This window comes from Periophthalmus magnuspinnatus, chromosome 3 (assembly GCF_009829125.3).
Source record: "Periophthalmus magnuspinnatus isolate fPerMag1 chromosome 3, fPerMag1.2.pri, whole genome shotgun sequence".
Classification (NCBI taxonomy): domain Eukaryota; kingdom Metazoa; phylum Chordata; class Actinopteri; order Gobiiformes; family Gobiidae; genus Periophthalmus; species Periophthalmus magnuspinnatus.
In genome coordinates this window covers 11,690,251-11,711,022 of record NC_047128.1, presented here as the reverse complement: position 1 = coordinate 11,711,022, position 20,772 = coordinate 11,690,251, and the positions used below count along the sequence as shown (strand labels likewise).

General features: G+C 36.6%; 1 protein-coding gene across 1 annotated transcript in view; it reads left to right on the top strand.

Moving 5' to 3' along the window:
* Nucleotides 1-1,200: 1,200 nt before the first annotated feature.
* The window catches only part of ppfia1 (PTPRF interacting protein alpha 1), a 56,886-nt gene continuing 37,314 nt past the window's right edge, over nucleotides 1,201-20,772 (top strand). The window contains 4 exon segments of the mRNA XM_055230243.1: nucleotides 1,201-1,221; nucleotides 4,983-5,234; nucleotides 18,751-18,852; nucleotides 19,885-20,049. Coding sequence (XP_055086218.1) covers nucleotides 4,983-5,234; nucleotides 18,751-18,852; nucleotides 19,885-20,049 — 519 coding nt within the window. The 5' untranslated portion in view covers nucleotides 1,201-1,221.

Sequence of the window (20,772 nt, the reverse complement as noted above, 5' to 3'; positions counted from 1 at the left end):
TGGAGTTTGCGACTAAGGCCCGAGAAACAGCCACTTTTTCATCTGGAAGTTTCAGTGGACCCGTGATGTGGTGACGCGACTACACTGAGGACTGGGAAGCTAGCGTTAGCTACTAGCTAACTACTCCATAAGAAAACCATAACAGATGAGACCTAAACAAGGATTTGCGGTCACTTTTAAGTATTACAAATAATACAGTTTATGCAAACGGAAGGGGCTTTATCATGTTGTTTACTTTCCAACAAAGTAAATCCCTTTTGAGAGTTATTTGAGTTGATGTATGTAACTAGCAAACATTAGCTAACTAGCTGGCTAGTAGCTAACACTGACGAGCTGAACCTTTAAAACTGAGTTCAAGCCAAAGAATTCTGATTCAAATGTGCAAGCATTTGCGATGAAAACTCTTAGTGCAAGTGTATAGCAACATGTGAATATATTTTAGCTGCTTTCACTGAGCAAAGTTTTGAAAGTATCGTTTAAAGCGAATAAGACACTTTTCTTCTCATCAGATATGCAATCATCGAATCACCAGCTTACTTGAGGCTAGCTTGCTAACGCTGTGTTAGCCGGCCAAACTTGGATACTGCTGCCCTCTGCTCACTTTACGTGGGTTTCCCTTTGAGGCCTTTTGGAGTAACCCTTTTCACAGAGAAGCCTTATGGATAGCAGCCTCTGAGTGGAATCTGTATTTAACTGTGGATGTGCCTGGGCTTTGATTTACGACCTTGATTGGCTCGATTTGCAGTGGACAGTATTGGAACCAGCTTTTGATCCAAGGTAAGATGCAGTGTGTCAACAATATCAATAATAATCCCTCATCACTAACCCATCAGAAGTTTATTGTTTACACTATGGGCACGTCTTAAGTTTATTGTTTACACTATTGACACATCTTGCTTGAAGCTATGTTTTATCTGCAGCTTTCCAATTCTTATCATGTATTGCGTTCCTTACTCCTTACTAATATTTTTAAGGCGCCCTTGAATTGCCCGCAGAGTTAATTTCTTGAACTAACTATAAAATGATCAGCAGTCTGGTTCATAGGATTGTTGGTTGTCCATCTCTACCTTGAAGGTTGGCCCTGGCTAAGTTCCAGCGCTGGGCCATCTGTCATAGACCCCTCCCCCTGTAAACAGTGCGGCGCTTGAGTGGCTTGACCTGGATATTGTAGCTGGCTTTCTGTTGTCCCAATACTAAATTAGGTTAAGTTGCACGCACACGGTAGCTGTAGCTTTCTACTGTACGTTATTGCAATGGAAATAATCAAAGCAACCATAATGTGTAAACACTTGTCTTATGACTTTTTCTGATTGTCATTTTACTATATTGCTCAGTAGTATAGGTTTTATTTTTTATTTTATTTTATTTTTTAATCAGTTTTAAGTCGACTATTTTGATCTAATGCTCTTGGGATTAATTATAAGACAGTTTCTCAGTGTGAGGAATTGGTCTTATCTTATCTGATCTTCTGGTCACACAGCTGATTTCCTTCTATTTATTATTACTGTGTATTGTCTAGATCAGGGGTGTCCAAACTTTTTACAAAGAGGGCCGGATTTGGTGAGTTGAAAGTGTTTGGGGGCTGACCATTCGGCCTGATCATTCTTTGAACCATTAATATTAACTGCAACTTAATTATTTAATTGTTTTTTCTTTTTATTGCAAGTGGCTTTCACCTTTCAAAAACAAAATTAATCAATAAATTTTTTTTAAAAATTAAACATTTAAACTGTGGTTTTGATAATCACAATAAAATAAATTGACTGAGATTTTAGGATTTATTCACCTCAGAAGGAGAACAAATAACTTGCCTGCACTAATGTGAAGGGTGAAACTGAGATCTGGACTGTAGTAAATAAACCAGGTCTGGCTCAAAGACAGTGGTTTTGATGTGCAAAATGTCACACAGGTTAGAGTCAGTTAGATTTGTTCTCACACAGTTCTTGTTAAAGTTCATAACCAAGAACGTCTTCTCACACAAATATAACCAAACAAACTCAGCATTTTCTTACTAAAGGTTTGAATTTCTTTAAACTTGTCTTTATCCAGTTGGCGATAAAAGTCAGTGAGCTTGAACATGTGTATTTTACACTGGTCAACAGTGCTGACGGGCCACACATAATTATTTAATTCCAGATGCTGAGGGCCAGTGGAAATTTGTACACGGGCCGCAATTGGCCCCCGGGCCGGACTTTGGGTATGCCTGGTCTAGATGATTGTCTTTGAAACCTTTGTTACCAATGAACAATGAAATGATATTTTATAAGACCTATTTAAAGGTCCTATATTATGCAAAAAAGACTCTTGTGAGCTTCAAACCATGTTATAATGTTGTTACCTGATCAAAAAGCATACCCAGAGTTGTTAGTTCACACATGTTTGAGTAACCCTTTATTATTAGTCTGTCTACATCTCCAAAGCTCCTCCACCTTATGATGTCATGTAGTTAAGTTTTCAAGCTACTATCACCTTTAGGTCAGTAGAGATTTCCAATTCCAGGGCTGAAATCATTGAAATGATTCTAGTTTTAAAACACAGTTGGGCACATTCTGTATTACTACATCACAAGGTGAAACAAAGTGTTTTCTGTTTGAGAGAAGAACACAGTCTAAATATACAGGGTTTGTGTGTTAAACATGTGTGAATGAAACAAAACACTGCTCCAGGTATGTTTTTGATGAGGAAACAACATTATTACATACATTTGAAAATAGTGTAACATGAGCACTTTAATAAACATGTGTCTTCTTCTTAAAACAAGTAAAATTCTAGTCAACAGCAGAATGCGCTCAACAAGGCCCTTCAGGTCAAGCAGTTCAGTAAAAATGCATAGGCTAGGAGAGGAATGTGGAAAGTGATGAGTTAATTTGGTTAAATCATGAATCCAAATAATTAAATACAAATTAAATGAACATCAGTTTTCTCATTTCATAAAACAATAGTACAGTGTGATATTGTGATTCATTACCTCCTTTTCCAAGTGTACATAAAAGAATCACACATCTAGGGCTGAAAGATAATTGTCATCAACTCATGTACTAAGCCAATAGTTGTTTGTGGCCAATACACAGACTAAAGTAGGAATAGGACTGTCACAGTAATTACTATATCAACTTATCATTCAATGTATGAAAGCTGGAACAGTATATTTTGGACCTCAATATTTATCGTGAGTATTTTTTCTTTGTAAAAGATCTCTGGGGAAATTTGGGGTATTTTTGTTGTGATATGATAAGATTTGAGCTGTGGAGGGGTAAATAAGTTTCTTTTATGCTATTTTTTGTTGCAGCTTATGTCTTTTAATGAAAGTCGATTTAAAAATAGTTTACTGGGATTATCTTGCATTATTCAAATCTTAATTAGTGGCATAAAGTAGTTTCAGTATTGTTTATCGCAATATTTTCTCTGTAGTGATATATCGTGCTGCAAAATGTATTATTGTGATAGGCCTAAAATAGGAATGACTTAAAAATATATATTTATTGTTTTGATGAAAAACGAAAATATCTGTAAATATACTCCATCACTTCAGCATCACCTGAGTCAAATTTAGTAAAAATCTCATCACTAGACTAATTGATTAACAAAACCATTAGCTGTAGCCCTAAATCACATGTGTTTAAAAAGTAGTTGGCTTGATTTGCATTATTTGTGTGTGATTAAAAGTATGTGAAATCCCACTCACATGATTCTTAGCGCTATCCACTGCACCTAAGCCCTTTGCCATTCAGTGTGGATTTAATTCCGACCTCCTTGCCCAGCTGTTTGATCGAGAGCTACACAATAACAAAGCACTGATCTGGACAATATGAGGAAAATATGCACATTCTGAATGGATCGATAGAGTATTGTAGTGAGAATGCAAGGCCTTTTCAAATAGGAGTCTGATTGTCATCCGAAGTTTATATTTTAACCTGGTAGCTCAGAGAATTTGAATAGTTATGTAATAAATAATCAGTTTAATACATTTTAACAAAGTCTTTTGCTCCAGCTTTGATATATTGAATGATAAGTTGATATGGTAATTAAGGAAACAAGCCTAGGTAAACCTGTTCCATATTCTGTAACGTGCTATATATTTGAATGGCAACACAAAGTAGAAATAGAAATTGAAAACCTATGGTGACACACAGACTTGTTTAAGCACATGGCTAATTTGCGTAACACAGATGAACTAGTGCATTCTTGCGGAGTGCTCAGAGGCACAAAAAACTTATTTAAACTGTATTGTTTTGAATATAATCAATAAGACCCTTAAACAATTATAATTGGTGTGTTGTTGAAACAAATGTGGCCCCCCATTGTCCATCTTCCCACTCTAAAAAGAAAACGTTCTCTTTTTTGTGTTGTGCAAATAGCTGTGTTTCAGGATCAATTAGATTCACTTTATTTAAACATTTTAGACTAAATCAACTTTACCTTTTGTTATCTGCATGGACATTTGGAAAGTACTGTGTAATACTGAATACATTTAAATGAAGTCCATAACTTACAATCTCGCATGCAGCCCTTTTTTAAACCACAAACTTGTAAGAGAGCAGTCTAGTCTCCTTTTGTGCAGCTCTCTCTTCCAACCAAAGTGTTCAAATGAAGCTTTATATGTACTCTATGAGCAGCTGGTCGGCCAAAACTAAACATCAGCCTGTGCTGGTTATAGCCTACGCTATTTTCTAATCTGTTATATTTTCGAATCTGTTGTTTAGGTTAAGTTAAAGTTGCTAACTACTGCTTCATAACATCACAAGGTGGAACAGAGCATTTTGAGCTTTGGAGATGTAGACAGATGTATAATAAAGGGTTACTCAAACATGTGTGAATGAAACAACAACTCTGGTTATATTTTTGATGAGGTCACAACATTCTAACATGACTTAAAGCTCACAAGAGTCAACTTTGCATGATATAGGACTTTTAAGGACAATATATGTTGTGATTCTGTTTTTGTTATTGTTGTGCCTAAATCTCCCCCTCTCCTGTGGCAGATGATGTGCGAGGTGATGCCCACCATCAGTGAGGCGGAGGGCCCAGGGCGCAGGGGCTCCGGGTCCCCTCTGCAGTCGGACTCTGAGGGCCACTTTGAGTCCCTGATGGTGTCTATGCTAGAGGAGAGGGACCGGCTGCTCGAGACGCTAAGAGAGACACAGGAGAATCTGGGCCTGGCTCAGGGCAAACTGCATGAAGTCAGCCATGAGAGAGACTCACTACAGAGGCAGCTCAACACAGCGCTACCACAGGTCAGCAGGCTATTCACTATATGTGTAATGTAGAAAATACAATTCTATTGAGGATACAGTGTTCACCTAGGGAGACTCTCTACAGAGGCAGCTCGACACAGTGCTCCCACAGGTCAGCACACTATTCACTATCTGTTTAATATAGAAAATACAATTTGGATTAGGATACAGTTTTCACATGAATATAGAGAGACTCACTACAGAGGCAGGTCAACATCACATTCCTGCAGGTCAGCAGGCTAACACAGTCACTGTATGTTTAATAGAATAAAAATATTGCATTAGTCTTGTATAGAGCTTTTCCAGACACTCAGTCATCTAAAAATTTTGTGCATTATTCATTCAGCTACTAATAATATATAAAATAATACTAATAATAGGATACAGTATTCAGCTTTAACCAATAAGATCTGATTATTGAGTGTAGGTTGCAATTGTCAATGTCAGGATAGATTTGACCTATTACATTTTACATTATTACATATAACTGGGCCATTATTTTTTTACTATGTGTTGATCAGTCACCTTTTTGTCCCAGATAAATGTATTGGCTTTCAATATGAATTCTCTTTGCTAATTGATTCATTTATTATGAAGGTAATATCTTACTTATTTAACTTTCATATACCAAGTACCAAGTAATTTCGGAGTATTGAGTGCACCTGCACCAGCTAAATTTTAAAAGAAAATACATTTTGTATGTATATAAGGCGCACTTGAATATAAGCCACAGATTTTCTTGTTGTAACATGAGATATTTACACAGAAAGACAGTACACAGAGTTTCTTTTGAGACACGCTTTTTTAAAAACTGAAAATCAGCAGTACAGCATCAACACGGGATGAACATACCTGCAGGTTTAGAAAATAAAACAGCACCAACAGGGACCATCAGCATTTATTTCCTCCGAAAGCTTTGGTCGTATTTTTAAGTTCTTCCCGCTGTCGCCTTCAACATCGCACCAAAAGTTCATTAATGCCAAGCTTATGTGCAGTGGCTCTGTTTCATTCTTTGATTGCCAGATCATATTACCTTTAACTTAAAAGCTGCATCATATGCATTTCTTTGTGTGTTTTCCATGATGAGGGTATGTCCATGATATGCTAAATGACAGTTCAAAATCAAAACTAGTTTATTCTTCATTCTTTCCCCATGTCTGTCTTACTTTTGCATTTACTGTTAGAGAGTGCCCCTCGGTGGCCGCTAGTCAGTAAAAATCGATAAATTAGCTGCACTGTTGTATAGGCCGCAGGGTTTAAAGCGTGGGAAAAAAGTAGCATCTGAAATTTATGGTAAGTAACAACCTGTAAGTTATGTTTCACTTCAGGTTGTGACATTATGTAAGGCTAATCTAATCATTATTTTCTTCTTTGTGTAGGCCAGGTGTAATTATGGTCCATATCTATATTGAAGTACCTTACCACAACAAAAACACATCATTTATTGCTCTTTAAGTTAGACTTTTGCTGGTTCCATAGCTGTAACATAACCTCTCTTATAATTATGAATCCTGCTGATCAGAAGTGCAGAGGATTTGCTGTCTATTTATGCTTTGTATCTCAGTTTTGTTTATCGCAGTGGAGAGTTTGTTAAATGGTACCAATTGCCTGTTTAATTGTTAAAATCCTGCTCCTGCCCAGGCCATCTGCTCAAAGCTCTTTGTTATAAAACTGTCTCATGTTTCTTTTCTCTGAGGTCCTACCTTTAAACCAGCTGATCCAGTTACATACGTTTAGTGATGTACAAAAAGGCTTACCGTATTTTCCGCACTATAAGGCGCACCTAAAAGCCTTTAATTTTCTCAAAAACCCACAGTGCGCCTTATAATCCGATGCGCCTTATATATGGATCAATATTGGTCAATTATGACACCCGTAGTCAGGAGCCGTCGCTGAAGTAATAGCAGTAATAACCCTTTAAGGACTGAGCACATTATGGGCCAGTATAGCTCACCTAGACCTACACTTTTATTCTTTTTTAGCCATAAAAATCATGTTAAACGAAGTATCAGCATTTGCTGCATTTTTTCCACACAACTACTTCTATTTTACACATCCATCCGTATTTTGTCTTTTACGCGTCGAATAAATGACTGACGAATGAGAGCGCGGGGCTGCGGAGATTTTCCCACCTTTGAGGGACAACAGAGGCAGATTACCGTAATGACGGTAAAATATTTAGATAGCCCCGTGTCTCCGCTTTGAGACGCCGTTTGAATTTACATGAGAGCACGACTGGGCGTGGAGTTACGCTGCAGGAAAGTCCGCAACCGCGCTCTATCTGCGACGACAGGATCCGACGCTATAGGGATAACGGGGAGACAGCGCCGTGCGATATACGCCACAATCTGCCAATGGATTGCGGATGCCTGGGCTGATATATCAGTCTCAACTGTGGTCCGAGTTTCACGAAGGCAGGAATTGTCACTGAACTGTTAAGACAACAGCAGCGACACGGATAATGGCGATTTGAACGAGACGGAATCGGGCACTTTGAATGAGCTCGACCAACTGTTCAACTCAGACACTGAAGAGGAAGAACTCGACGGATTCGTGAATGAGGAATGAACTGAAAAAGTGAGGCTTTACGTGTTTCTTTCACGTGTTTACAACTAAACAAGGCTGGGAGATATTGTGACTATGGACATTAACGTTTGAACAACGTTGAGTTATTGCTATTGCGTTGCACTATTTCAAGAGTTACTATATTGTGATGCATTAACTTGTTTTGTGAGTTTGACTGACTTATCTGACTGTTTTGTTGACATTCCCTTTAGCGCAGCTCCATCTCGTGGATGCGTAACACAACTCCAGCTACTACAGTAGTTTCTCTTCTATGCGCCTTATAATGCGGTGCGCCCTATATATGGAATTTGTTTTAAAATAGGCCATTCATTGAAGGTGCGCCTTATATTCCGATGCGCCTTATAGTGCGGAAAATACGGTAAATTAAAAGTGGTTTGGTGCTTCTTCTTTCTATTGACCAATATTTTACTTGATGCTTTGAGATGGCAAAATACAACTGTTTTCAGTACTTTCTTTGAAGAGCTGGTTCTGTTTTTTTTTTTTGTTTTTTTTTTTTGTATTTGTCTCGTTTCGTTCTCTCTCGTTTTTTTTTTTCCTGGTTTAGTCCATGTTTGGACCTGGTTTATTATGCATTTTGACTACATCGCATTTCATTCCTTGGTTTAGAACTAGAATAGTACTGGTTTAGGTTTATTTTGGATCCCCACTTCAGATGGTAATTTCCAAATGTTGTATCCAATTTGGTTAGGTGTAATTTAATCCTCAAAATAATTACAATATGCGTAATCGTGATGTATGCATTAAAAGTGCTGGAGAATATATCACAGCCAAATCAAAATTATTGAAATGATCAGTTAACAGTTATTGAAATGATCAGTTAACAGTTAAGTTATGTTGGTCATGTTCTCTGTAAAATGATCTCACCCTGTTATTTGGACATCTGAAACAGGGTGTGCATCTGATAGTGTAGAATGTATTTTCATCTTCTACCAGGCTCAAATTAAGTGTCAAATTAAGTGTAAACAAAACGCCATATTCTGGGGTCCCATCGTCATGTATATTCTTCTACTATACACTTGATATAATATCCTTTACCTATTAATATGCAATTAACCTATTAATATACAAAGTGGTATCAGAGCTGGATACAACCTTGACATATAGCTGTGTGCTGCATAATTTATAATGACATTTAAATGCAAAGTCCCATTATTTTTTCAGATTTACCCTGTGCTGGTTCTAACATGCTAATGACTTCCTGTTGCTTTATGTAAGGACAAAATGTAGTACTTAAAATAAAAAATAAAATGGCCATCCACAGAATTTCTTACTTCTTACTTTTCTGACTGTCTGAAGGATTTTATAAAGGTATACTAAGCACATACTAAAGCTGTTAATACGAGCTAACTGGCGCTGAAAAGTTGAAAATGTGTTTTTAAAATCCATTTTGTTTCTTTTCTTGAGTTTTCAGACAATGTGCGAACTGTATTTGGCAGTGTTTGCTAATGTGAGCACTGTGTCACCATACTAATTCCTAGGCTTGTCAAAAGAATCAGATCAGATACAAGGCTAATTGATGCAAAAATGAATAGCAAAACTAGGCAAAACTAATTTGAGCAAGTATCGATTAACAGGACAAAATTTGAGCTTTCCTGAATAGTTTAGTATGCATTTGTGATTTACCAGAACAAGTATAAGACCTCATGATAACATAAAGAAAGTACTATTATTTTGTATATGAATATTCCATTCTAAGGCAATCACGCATGTTTTGTCTCCATTGTGATATTGTAATCGATATCAAGTATTGAGTCAGTTCCTTAGTATCCAAATCAAATTTGAAATTTTAGTATCATGACAACACTGGTAACTGTTGAATATTCTGCCATAGACATACCATATTTTCCGGACTATAAGTTGCACTTTTTTTTCATACTCGGATGCAACTTACAGTGGGTACGGAAACCATTTAGACCCCCTTAAATTTTTCACTCTTTGTTATATTGCAGCCATTTGCTAAAGTCATTTAAGTTACGAGAAACACAAAATTGTTGACATTTTTGCAGAATTATTAAAAAAAGAAAAACTGAAATATCACAGTATTCAGACCCTTTGCTCAGTATTTAGTAGAAGCACCCTTTTGAGCTTATACAGCCATTAGTCTTTTTGGGAATGAATGGCCATTCAAGAACAGTTACAAAGTTTCTCCTGAAGCCACTCCTTCGTTATTTTAGCTGTGTGCTTAGGGCCATTGTCTTCTTAGGGTCATTGTCTTGTTGGAAGGTGAACCTTCGGCCCAGTCTGAGGGCCTGAGCAAGATATTTGTCCAGGATATCCCTGTACTGGGCCGCTTTCATCGTTCCTTCGATTGCAACCAAAAAATACCCCCACAGCATTATGCTGCCACCACCATGCTTCACTGTTGGGACTGTATTGAACAGATGATGAGCAGTGCCTGGTTTTGTCCACACATATCGCTTAGAATTAAGGCCAAAATGTAGTAACTTGGTCTCATTGGACCAGAAATTCTTATTGTTCTCCATCTTGGAGTCCTTCAGGTGTTTTTTTTTTTTTTTTTTTTTTTTAACAAACTCCACGCAAGCTTTTATGTGTCTTGCACTGAGGAGAGGCTTCCGTTGGGCCACTCTGTCATAAAGCCCCGACTGGTGGAGGGCTGCAGTGATGGTTGACTTTCTAGAACTTTCTCCCATCTCCTGACTCCATCTCTGGAGCTCAGCCACAGTGATCTTTGGGTTCTTCTTTACCTCTCTGTCACCAGGGCTCTTCTCCCTCGATTGCTCAGTTTGGCTGGATGGCCAAATCTAGGAAGGGTTCAGGTCGTCCCAAACGTCTTCCTTTTAAGGATTATGGAGGACACTGTGCTCTTAGGAACCTTAAGTGCATCAGATTTTTTTTGTAACCATGGCCAGATCTTTGCCTTGCCACAATTCTGTCTCTGAGCTCTTCAGGCAATTCCTTTGACCTCTGATTTTCATTTGCTCTGACATGCACTGTGAGCTGTAAGGTCTTATATAGACAGGTGTGTGGCCTTCCTGTCAATATGGGGTGCTGTGTCTACATTAATGGAAAAAAGATAATAATTTGAATGATTTTAGCAAATGGCTGCAATTGAACAAAGAGTGAAAAATTTAATGGGGTCTGAATACTTTCCACACCAATTATATATGTGAAATCATTAAGTATAGAATTTCACATCTTTGTTATTGTCATACTGACAACTGTGCGAGGCCGGAGGAGCGAGGTATAGTCCGGAAAATAAGGTACATGAAATCCCCCCAGCGTGATGGCACAGCAATCTGTCAATACAAGTGCAGTGGATGGGAGGTAACAGGGAGGTGGCGCTTGCTCCTGGACTAGCACTCTTCTTCAGGAATGCACAAACATTCCTGAGACCTCACTCACACATCCACGTGCTCAAGCTCCCCACTGCTAAAATCTACTTTTTTTCATCCTTTTTTTTTTGAGGTGAATCCTACTAAGTTCTCATTCATGTTTTCAAAATAGCCACGGGCAATCCAGTTTTAGCATGCCATAATGAGAAAGTCATGGTTAGTTTAGTGGGGTCAAACTAGTGCATTCTTCTGTTCTTCTGTGGTAGTTTTGTTCAAAAAGTAGTAGTGTTGTCACAATGCTAAAATTTAGGCCTGTAAGAATAATTACCATATTGAGTTATTGTTCAGCATATGAAATCTGGAACAATAGATTTTGGGCCTCAGTCTTTATTGTGTCTGCTTTTTCTTTGCGAAACTGGAGATTTTGGGTATTTGGTGATTTGAGCTGTGGAGAAGTAAAGGAGTCCCTTTCATTGGTACATTCTGCTATTTATTTGTTGCAGCTCATGTCTTTTAATGAAACAATGTATTTAAAAATTGGTGACTGACATTATCTTGGATTATTTAAATCTTAATTAGTGGCATAAAATAGTTGCAATATTATTGTTTATCACAATATTTCTGTGGCGATATATAGTGCTTCAAAATTTGTTATCGTGACAGGTCTACTAACATTTCAAACTCATTTTCCATACTAAGAAATAGACCCGATACTCAATATCGATTCTGATACCACGATGATTAAAAAAAAAAAAAACTTAGACAATAGAATGTGATTTTCAACATTTAAATAGTAGTACTTTCTTTTATTTTCCCATGTGGCCTTATATCTGTGTAATCCCTCAGTGGTCCAGGTAGGTTCTATAGTGTTCCATGGGCATATACAAGTCTGTGGTTTTGTATGATTTGTAAAATTGCATTGATTTATTCTCTATTCCTTGATATAGACTATTAAAATCCTGAAGAGCTCCTCAGTGTAGCGCAATGGCATGTTGCTGGCAGTTGATGGTGCTAGCTCTGGCTTGTACTAAAGTAAACAGACTCTTGGATTTATCATACCACTGACAGAAACTGTTCTCACTTCAACTCTGGATATTTATTTTGCTCACTCAGTTTTGTTCTACTAAAAAGTTATTGTTAATATTTCATAATCTATTTTATTACTTTGTCAATCAAAATGTATTCATAGAGAACATCTAAAACAGCTGAATTTGACCAAAATGCTGAACAACAAGCAGTTGCAGTTACTGTTAAAAGGACATGCATAAATACATTTTTTAGGGTTGTGTCACAATTTAATTTGATTATGAAACTGGACAACATTTTAAAGCATTTTGTCAGTTTTTTGTAGGAAGATATTACTTACATGGTTTGTTTTTGTTATGAAAGTGTGCTAAGAAAATTATAGTAAAGAAAATATGATCCATAAGGTTGTCAAAAGTATCAAATTAAATACTAATCAACTCATTTGAGTAAGTATCGATACTGGAAAAAGTCACATTATCAGGGCAACATTTTAGCTTTCCTGAGCAGTTGTAGAAGGATTTTGAGTTGTATTAGAGCAAACATAAGACCTCAAAGTAAGATAAAGAAAGTGCTATGATTTAGTAAATGAAAATGACATTCTATTACTAAAAAATAAAGAGCATGTTTTGTCTTCATTGTGGGATCATAATCGGTATTGAGTTTTGAGCCAATTCCTTAGTTTCAAGTTTGAAATTATAGTATCATGACAACGCTAGTCTTCCAGCACTAGACGGTTCTCTTCTTCCAATGTGTTTACAGCTGCGTTGCTTCATGAGTGAAATTGATTTATTTCATAACTTTCTCACTAGGGCCTTTTTCTGACAAAACCCAGCAGAGAAAATTAATCTTTGACACATTTTTGATTGGAGTTTGCCAAAATACTGCATCAAATCAAATTCCGTTGGAACCAAATAGCACATTTTGTAGTAGCATCCTGCTGGGGAGGAGGGATGGGGGTCTGTAGACTATATATGAATATGGCAGAGTGTTCATTGGTGATGACGCAATTCACACATTAGCAAACACACTTGGTTAATAGATTTAAACAACACATTTTCAGGAAGCTGTCATCAATACAAGCATTCATAGTGCTGTTTAGGTGTTTGATGTACAACCAAAAAGGTGAGAGTGACTAACTGAAAATCTGTTGGTTGATGCTAGCTAGCTTGTGACTGTAATTTTATGTGTGAGACACTTGTTTAACAGCACAAATCAGCTCGCCTGTTGTAGTCTAAGCCAGACTTTATGGTCACTCAAGCTGGATTTTAATTTTAACACAACTTCAGACAGAGCAGTCCCCACAGTTAGCATCACAGCCCCAGGGAATGTTGATGACATGAGCTGCAACCTTTTCAAATATTTAGTAGGATGTTGTTTTATGTTCATTGAAGTCTTCGCAGCCCCTCTCAAACGGCTGTTCTGCATGATTTGCATACTGCTTGGGTGAAACTCTAGACCCACCAAAATGATGTTGGTGTGACGGTGTGTCAGAAGGGACACATGCTTCATTCATTTTAATATGCACCAAACTGCTGTAAGGCCAAGGGCTATACTTATTTATTTTTTTGATTGGAACAGTGCATGTTAAAGGACATATATGATACAACATGACTGTAAACACACCAGAGACAAACTAATTTCCATCTGTTGACCCAAAGTTTTTTTTGTTTTTTTTTTATCCAGTGATGTATGAGGCTTATCCCAATTCTGGACAAAGGCAAAGAATGCTGTCTGGAGGAGCATCTGATATACCACATTAAACATGAAAGTCCGATTTTTTTATGCCCTATTATTTTGTCAACATTCAAGTCATACTGGTTTAATGTGTTCATTCATAAGATTTTTGCATTTTTGTCTTGTCCAGAGTGAATTAGAGTTGTTAAAAGTATCGAAAATCAGTATACCAATCAATACTAAAACTAGTATCGAAACTAGGTACTCATTTAAGCAGGCATCCATACAAGTATATGACCACATACACTACCGGTAGTATACACCCATGGACCACTATGGACCTACCTGGACCATGGAGGGATTACACAGATATAAGGACACATGGGAAATAAAAGAAATGGCCATTATTTAATGTTGAAAATCACATTTTGTTGTCTAAATAATAAAGGCACATGTTTTATCTTCATCGTGCTATCAGAATCGCTGTTGAGTATTGAGTCTGTTTTTGAAATTTTAGTATCGTGACAGCACTAGTTCATTCATAAGATCTCTGCTCGTTCTAGTTTTGTCTGGAGCGTATGGGCAAGAGCAGGTATTTCTCATTTCAAGAGGACACTGGTGACTCTCGGGGTGTGTGAAGTCATAGTTTCTGTTTTGGTGGTTGCCTGAATGCTTTGAACGTCCTCTGAGCTGTGTAAATATTACTACAATGTCATTTTATTCAATCAGTTTCATTGTTCTGTGTGAACAAGCTAGCACTGCCCCAAGCCTGTAAGTCTTGTTGTTTTGTCTCAACCTTTGGTTACATGACCCAATTCAAAATTCTCAGTGTTTCCTGTAGGTTTTGTTGAATATGATGGTGGCACAGATTATTTTTTATTTGGATTATTTTAAGGGCCCATATTACACTATTTTCTAATCTATGTTATAATGTTGTACCCTCATCACAAACATATCTGGAGTTGTTTTGTTTCATTCACACATGTTTTAACACACAACCAATTCCAGGAGAGTTCTTCTCTCAAACAGAAAATCCTCCATACACTTACACTAGAATCATTTGGATGATTTCAGCCCTGGAATTGCCCATCTCTCTTGAACTAAAGGTCAAAGGTAGCTGTTAAATTGAAAACTACCGCTTCATGACATAAGGTGGAACAGAGCATTTTTTTGTGAATGAAACAAAACACAACTCTGGGTATGTTTTTGATGAGGTAACAAAATTATAACATGGCTTAAAACTCACAAGTCAATTTTGCATAATATGGGATCCTAAATCTCATTCAGTTTGTGGAGTATAAATGTCACTTCCTGCCGGTATTTCTTTTTTAAGGTATTTTAATTTTTGACCAGTTTATAAGTTTATGATAATATATTAGTCCAGTTTATTTTAGACTCAGGGGGAGTATTTAGACTCTGGGGCCACCATAGTTTCCTGTATTAATGGGAAACACGGGTGTAACTTTTGCCTGAAATTGAATTCTGCTACAAATTGATTTTATGACTATTTTTATGTAGAATTGTAGCCAAACCTTTGTGCTATACAGTCATGTTTCTGTACTTTTGTGGTAATTTTTTTGGTCTATTCATGTCCAATACTTTAATCTCAAACAAGATATTTACAGGTACAGTTGAACACATACTTGCATAGCGAAAATATCATCATACTGTGGACCAGAAAATGTGACCAAAAGTGAAAAATTTGTATTTAGTTTTAAGAGCTAAACAAGTGTACTTTCATGCAAAAGTTCATTCTGAGTATATAGACAGCATATACTGCAGTAGCAGAGGCACTGATTAATGATTGGCTGCAGGTGCTGGGGTTTAGGTAGTGACCATTCAGATCATAGAGACATTTTAGGTTGAAACAAACTTGATTTCAACATTGAAACTGGCAACCCAAATGAGAGACTCATGTGAGGCTCATTCTGCTCTATAATTTGATAATCTTCTTTAGTACCAAAACACCACATTATAATGTGAGTTGTTGTCATTTAAGCTATATTTTATTTTGTATCTAGAGACACTTGAATTTAAATCTGTGTCTTCCAGTGTTCCAGCATTTTTTTTATTTCTGTTTTAGCTTGAAAATAACCTGTGTATTACATTTTAATGGCTTATATAGTAATTGAACACATCTTATTCAAGCACAGGCCAAAATACAAAGTTAAATTGAAATGTATATTGGCTGCTGCTCGTCTGTTGTATGTGACCACTGGATGAACAGATTCCTACCTCATAAATCCACCCATAAATCGTCATTATTCACTCCACAACACAGCATTTTGAAAGACACTTGTGTTTGTCAGCCTTTTTCTGTGGAATGTGGGAATGAACCACTCTATAATTATACTAGTGCTTCCCACTCATTGGCCTGTACTTAGCCCACAGCCAATACAAAACTATCTCCCCCGTAGAAGGAGCACCATCCACCACCATTGTAATCTGTGCTTGTCACTGCAAGGCTGAGTGACAATAGATCAACACAATACGGCATATTGTGGGTCATCGATGCAGTACTCAGAAGTGACTCAGAGTATGATTCATTTTTTTTATTTAACTCCTCCAGTGTTAGTCATTTGTTACCACTACTGTTGTAGCATTAGTAGCAGTAGTAGTAGCCATAACTTCTTCAGTCTACTCTAAGGCAAAGTACTAAGTACTGAGTATGGAGTGAATGAAAAATATATTTCTGCTGCTAGTACTCTTGCAATGGCTACTAGTGCTACATTGGTCAGTCTACTCCAGGGCAGAAGTACCTTACCACCACCAAGTATGGAGTGAATAAAGATGTAATACAATTTGTCCTTTTTTCTAAATAGACTACTGCTACTAAAACTGCTACAGCTACTTTTGTCAGTCTGCCTTTGAGCCAAAGTGGATTGCAGAGTATAGACCATACAGTGCAGAGAGTGACGTCACCAATAGGGTTCAGCTCTAGCTGAATGAAGGTCGAGACTAGCAGTTATAGGGGCAAATGTGGAGCCGAGTTCCATATTTGGAATTCTGACCGTGAGTATCATAGCAACCAAAGAGCAAATCTGGAGTGTCCCTTACCACCCGCATCACTGGTTTGGCAGGGAGTGGCGCTTAGGAACACTGTCAATCAAACCTGTTGCTAACGCTAGCAGAAGCGACCTCTAGGGAAGAAGGCACTTGATTTGTCTGTTATTATTATTACTATGTAGGGTGGGTTAATAAGGACTTTTTAAGACCAAAATTCCTGACAGCAGCAGTTATGGAGAGGTTCAACCATTTTTCAATAGAAAGTGAATTGGAGCCAGAGGTGCGCCCATGCTCACTTCCTTTTTGGAATGGGACAGTTAGTATGCCATGTCCATTTATATTTTCAGCATTACTGTAATTAAATAATGCTCTTAACTTTGGTGTATTGAAAAAGCATCTATAACAATTGCTACTGCAACCGCTACTTCTACTGCTGCTACTACTGTTAATACTACTGCTACTAATTCCATCAGTAGGCCCAGAGCAGAATAGAAGTAGCTAACAGAGTGTAATGCGCCTTGGGTTTCCTGAAACACTACCACTGGTACCTACTGATACTATGTGTTACTTCTACTATTACTATTACTCGAGTTTTATTATACTATATATATATAGTACTATATACTATTACTATTACTATTACTACTACTACCACCAATATTACCATTACTATTGCTACTGCTTCTACTACTAGTGCTACTATTGTGTTACTGCTATTCTACCACTGCTGCTGTTACCTCTGTTTCTGCTGGTGCTCTAAAGCCAAGGAGCAGCAGCCTCAGTGCAGTAGCCACAGGGCTGTAGATTCATGCACATTCTTTGGATTCACTGGAGCATTTCATAACTCAGAGATTGAGAGTGCTCTGGCATGTGTCTGAGCTGCACATGGGGAAGAAGAGGACTATTAGATGTTAACATTCACTCTACATGATCATTGTTTTGAATAGGGGCATCAACAAGGGCTGTGCAATGTAGGGATGTAGCCGACTAAAGAAATCCTTAGTCGACTACAGACATGTTCTGCCAATCCATTAGTCAACTAAAACTCCACCCTGATTAATCGACTAGTTGACTAAAGGCCTACAGCCCTAGTGCAATTAATCACATTTTTAGTTTAATCAAGATCCAGTCATTTCAAATCATCAGTGATCAAAGTCTTTTTAATGGAGATGTCAACAGCCAATCCTCTGTCAGTAAAAACATGTGGTTTGGAGCAGAGTCCAGACTTTGAAGGAATAAGTTGACTATTTTTGTGGTAGATTATTTTGTTATATATCTTGATTTTGTTTGTAGAATGGTAATTGAAAGCATTTTTAAAGCATTTTTATAAGAAAGAAAAGAATCAAATTGTACTCGACCAATATGAGGGAAAAATAGATTTGTCAGCGCTAATATCAAGTAGTTTAAACTATTATCGCCACATTCAGCAGTTTTGACCTTTTTCCTTCCTCTTTTATTCAGATATGTCTTTTTTATTAACAGTATCCAAACATTTATCTCAAGCATTATACTGTAATAACTTGGTGCACTGATATCACGATGTCACTTAAAGGGCCCATATTTCACCATGTGATATGTAAAATAAGTAAGTAAACATTATAAATTAAGTTTTGTTTCATTCAAACATGTTTAACATACAAATCCTGCATATTTAGAATTAATTAAACAAAACACAATTCCAAGTATGTTTTTGAGGGGGTAACAGCATTATAACATGGCTTACAGCTCATAGGAGTACATTTTGCATAATATAGAACCTTTTAATATTGGCTCAATTACTATTTTTTCAAATGTTACATAATTTTGGTGTACATCTCCAAACTTCTGCTCTACAAACCATTAGAACTTAGTCATGCAAGATGAAGTACTGGACTTGCCTGGACTTTTGATGTTATTTCTATTGTTTGTGTAAGCGTTTTAAATTTTTTCAGGAGTTTGCTGCACTCACAAAAGAGCTGAACGTTTGTCGAGAGCATCTTCTGGAGAAAGAAGAGGAGATTGCAGAGCTTAAAGCTGAGAGGAACAACACACGGGTCAGTACAGCAGACAAAATGTACAGCTCTACATTTACATAGATTTGGAATAATTCAGCACGTCGCATGTCAAGTTCACCAACTGTATTTTCTCCTCTTTTGCCAAAAACAGTTTTTCATGTCATTTTACATGATAGTATAAATTTTATATATATATATATATATATATATATATATATATATATATATATATATATATATATATATATATATATATATATATATATATATATATATATATATATATATATATATATATATATATATATATATATATATAAATATATATATATAAATATATATATATAAATATAAATGAATGAATGATTGTAGGTTAACATACTAATTTACTTGTTTTATGTACGCACCAAATGACATGACATTGTTAACAATGTGGAGCGGGCGTTAAATAGTTTTAATCCTGTACTATTATACGTTAAGGCTGCAAGGCTAATCATTATCAAATCAAAATCACTATTTGAATGGATACGATTAGCACATCATGAAGTGCCATAATTTCCTCCACAAACAACAAAATCTCTTGTACAAACATGCGTTTCCTGTCTTTATTCATCAGTTCACATTTTAGTCTCTTTGCTATTTCTTATGGACACATTTGAAATATGAACTTTGAACAGAATCCTATTATTAAAATATAAATCACAATGCTTGTTGGAAAAATTGCAAATAAATTTTTCCCAAATCGTTTAGCCCTATTAAATGCAATACGCTAGATAGAATACAAGGCTTTTACATTGAGAATTTTTACGAACCAAGAGCATTATTGGTCAGATATATCAGAAATACTTTTCGTATGTGTTTTAGAGTCTGTACAGTTCAGAAGATGATTATTGCTATTAAAATATGGCTATGATTATTGTTATTATTTCTTTGTCAATTAATGGTTGCAACCCTACTGGGGTCTTAAACCATTCAGCATCGTATTGAACTAATGCAATACTAACAAAATAGAAAATATGTGTTTTTAATCAATTTTCAGTTTGGAATTTCAATTCATTTGTCCCCGTGTAGTTGTTGCTGGAGCATCTGGAGTGCCTGGTCTCTCGTCATGAGCGCAGTCTGAGGATGACTGTCGTGAAGAGGCAGGCACAGAGTCCAGCTGGAGTGTCCAGTGAAGTGGAGGTGCTCAAGGCCTTAAAGTCTCTGTTTGAACACCACAAAGCCCTCGACGAGAAGGTACGGGGAAAATATAAACACAAGATTTTAAGATTTAAAAAAAAATTCAATTCAGTCATTATTAAAAACTCTGGAATATGTGGTTCATAGTGGGGTAATCAATAACTTATGGGCCTCAACAGTCCACCCACTTTGAAGTCCACTCAGTTTCATAAATACATTTTCCATTAATTTTTTCCCATAGACTTTTGAAAAAATCAAATATTAAGAGTTCAAAGGCATTGTGAAGGGTAACCAGCTACGGGCAGTTACTGTTAAGCTCCATTTTTGATGTGTTAGCAATTAATAATGTAATGTCTATATATGTTATTAAGAAGTAACAAAAACCATCTGCTGCTCAAACATCACTGTGACTGGTTTGTCAAGATATTTTGCCAGCATTTTGACCAATATAATATTTTATAGATGAAAACTAAATCAAAACAGAGCAGTAATGATTACAAGTTAGAGGTGGCAAGTATTATGACTATTATGGTTTATATTGCAATAGCTGTCTGGGAGATATGCAAATTTAAAGGGCCCATATTACGCTGTTTTCTGATCTATGTTATAATCTTGTTTGCTCATCAAAAACCTACCCGGAGTTGTATTCTGCTTTATTCAGATGCTTAACACACAAACCCTGCATATTTAGTTCTTCTCTCGAACAGAAAACACTCTGTTCCACTTTATGATGTCATGTGGTAGTACAGGAAGTGTTTTAATGAGGTAACAGCATTATGA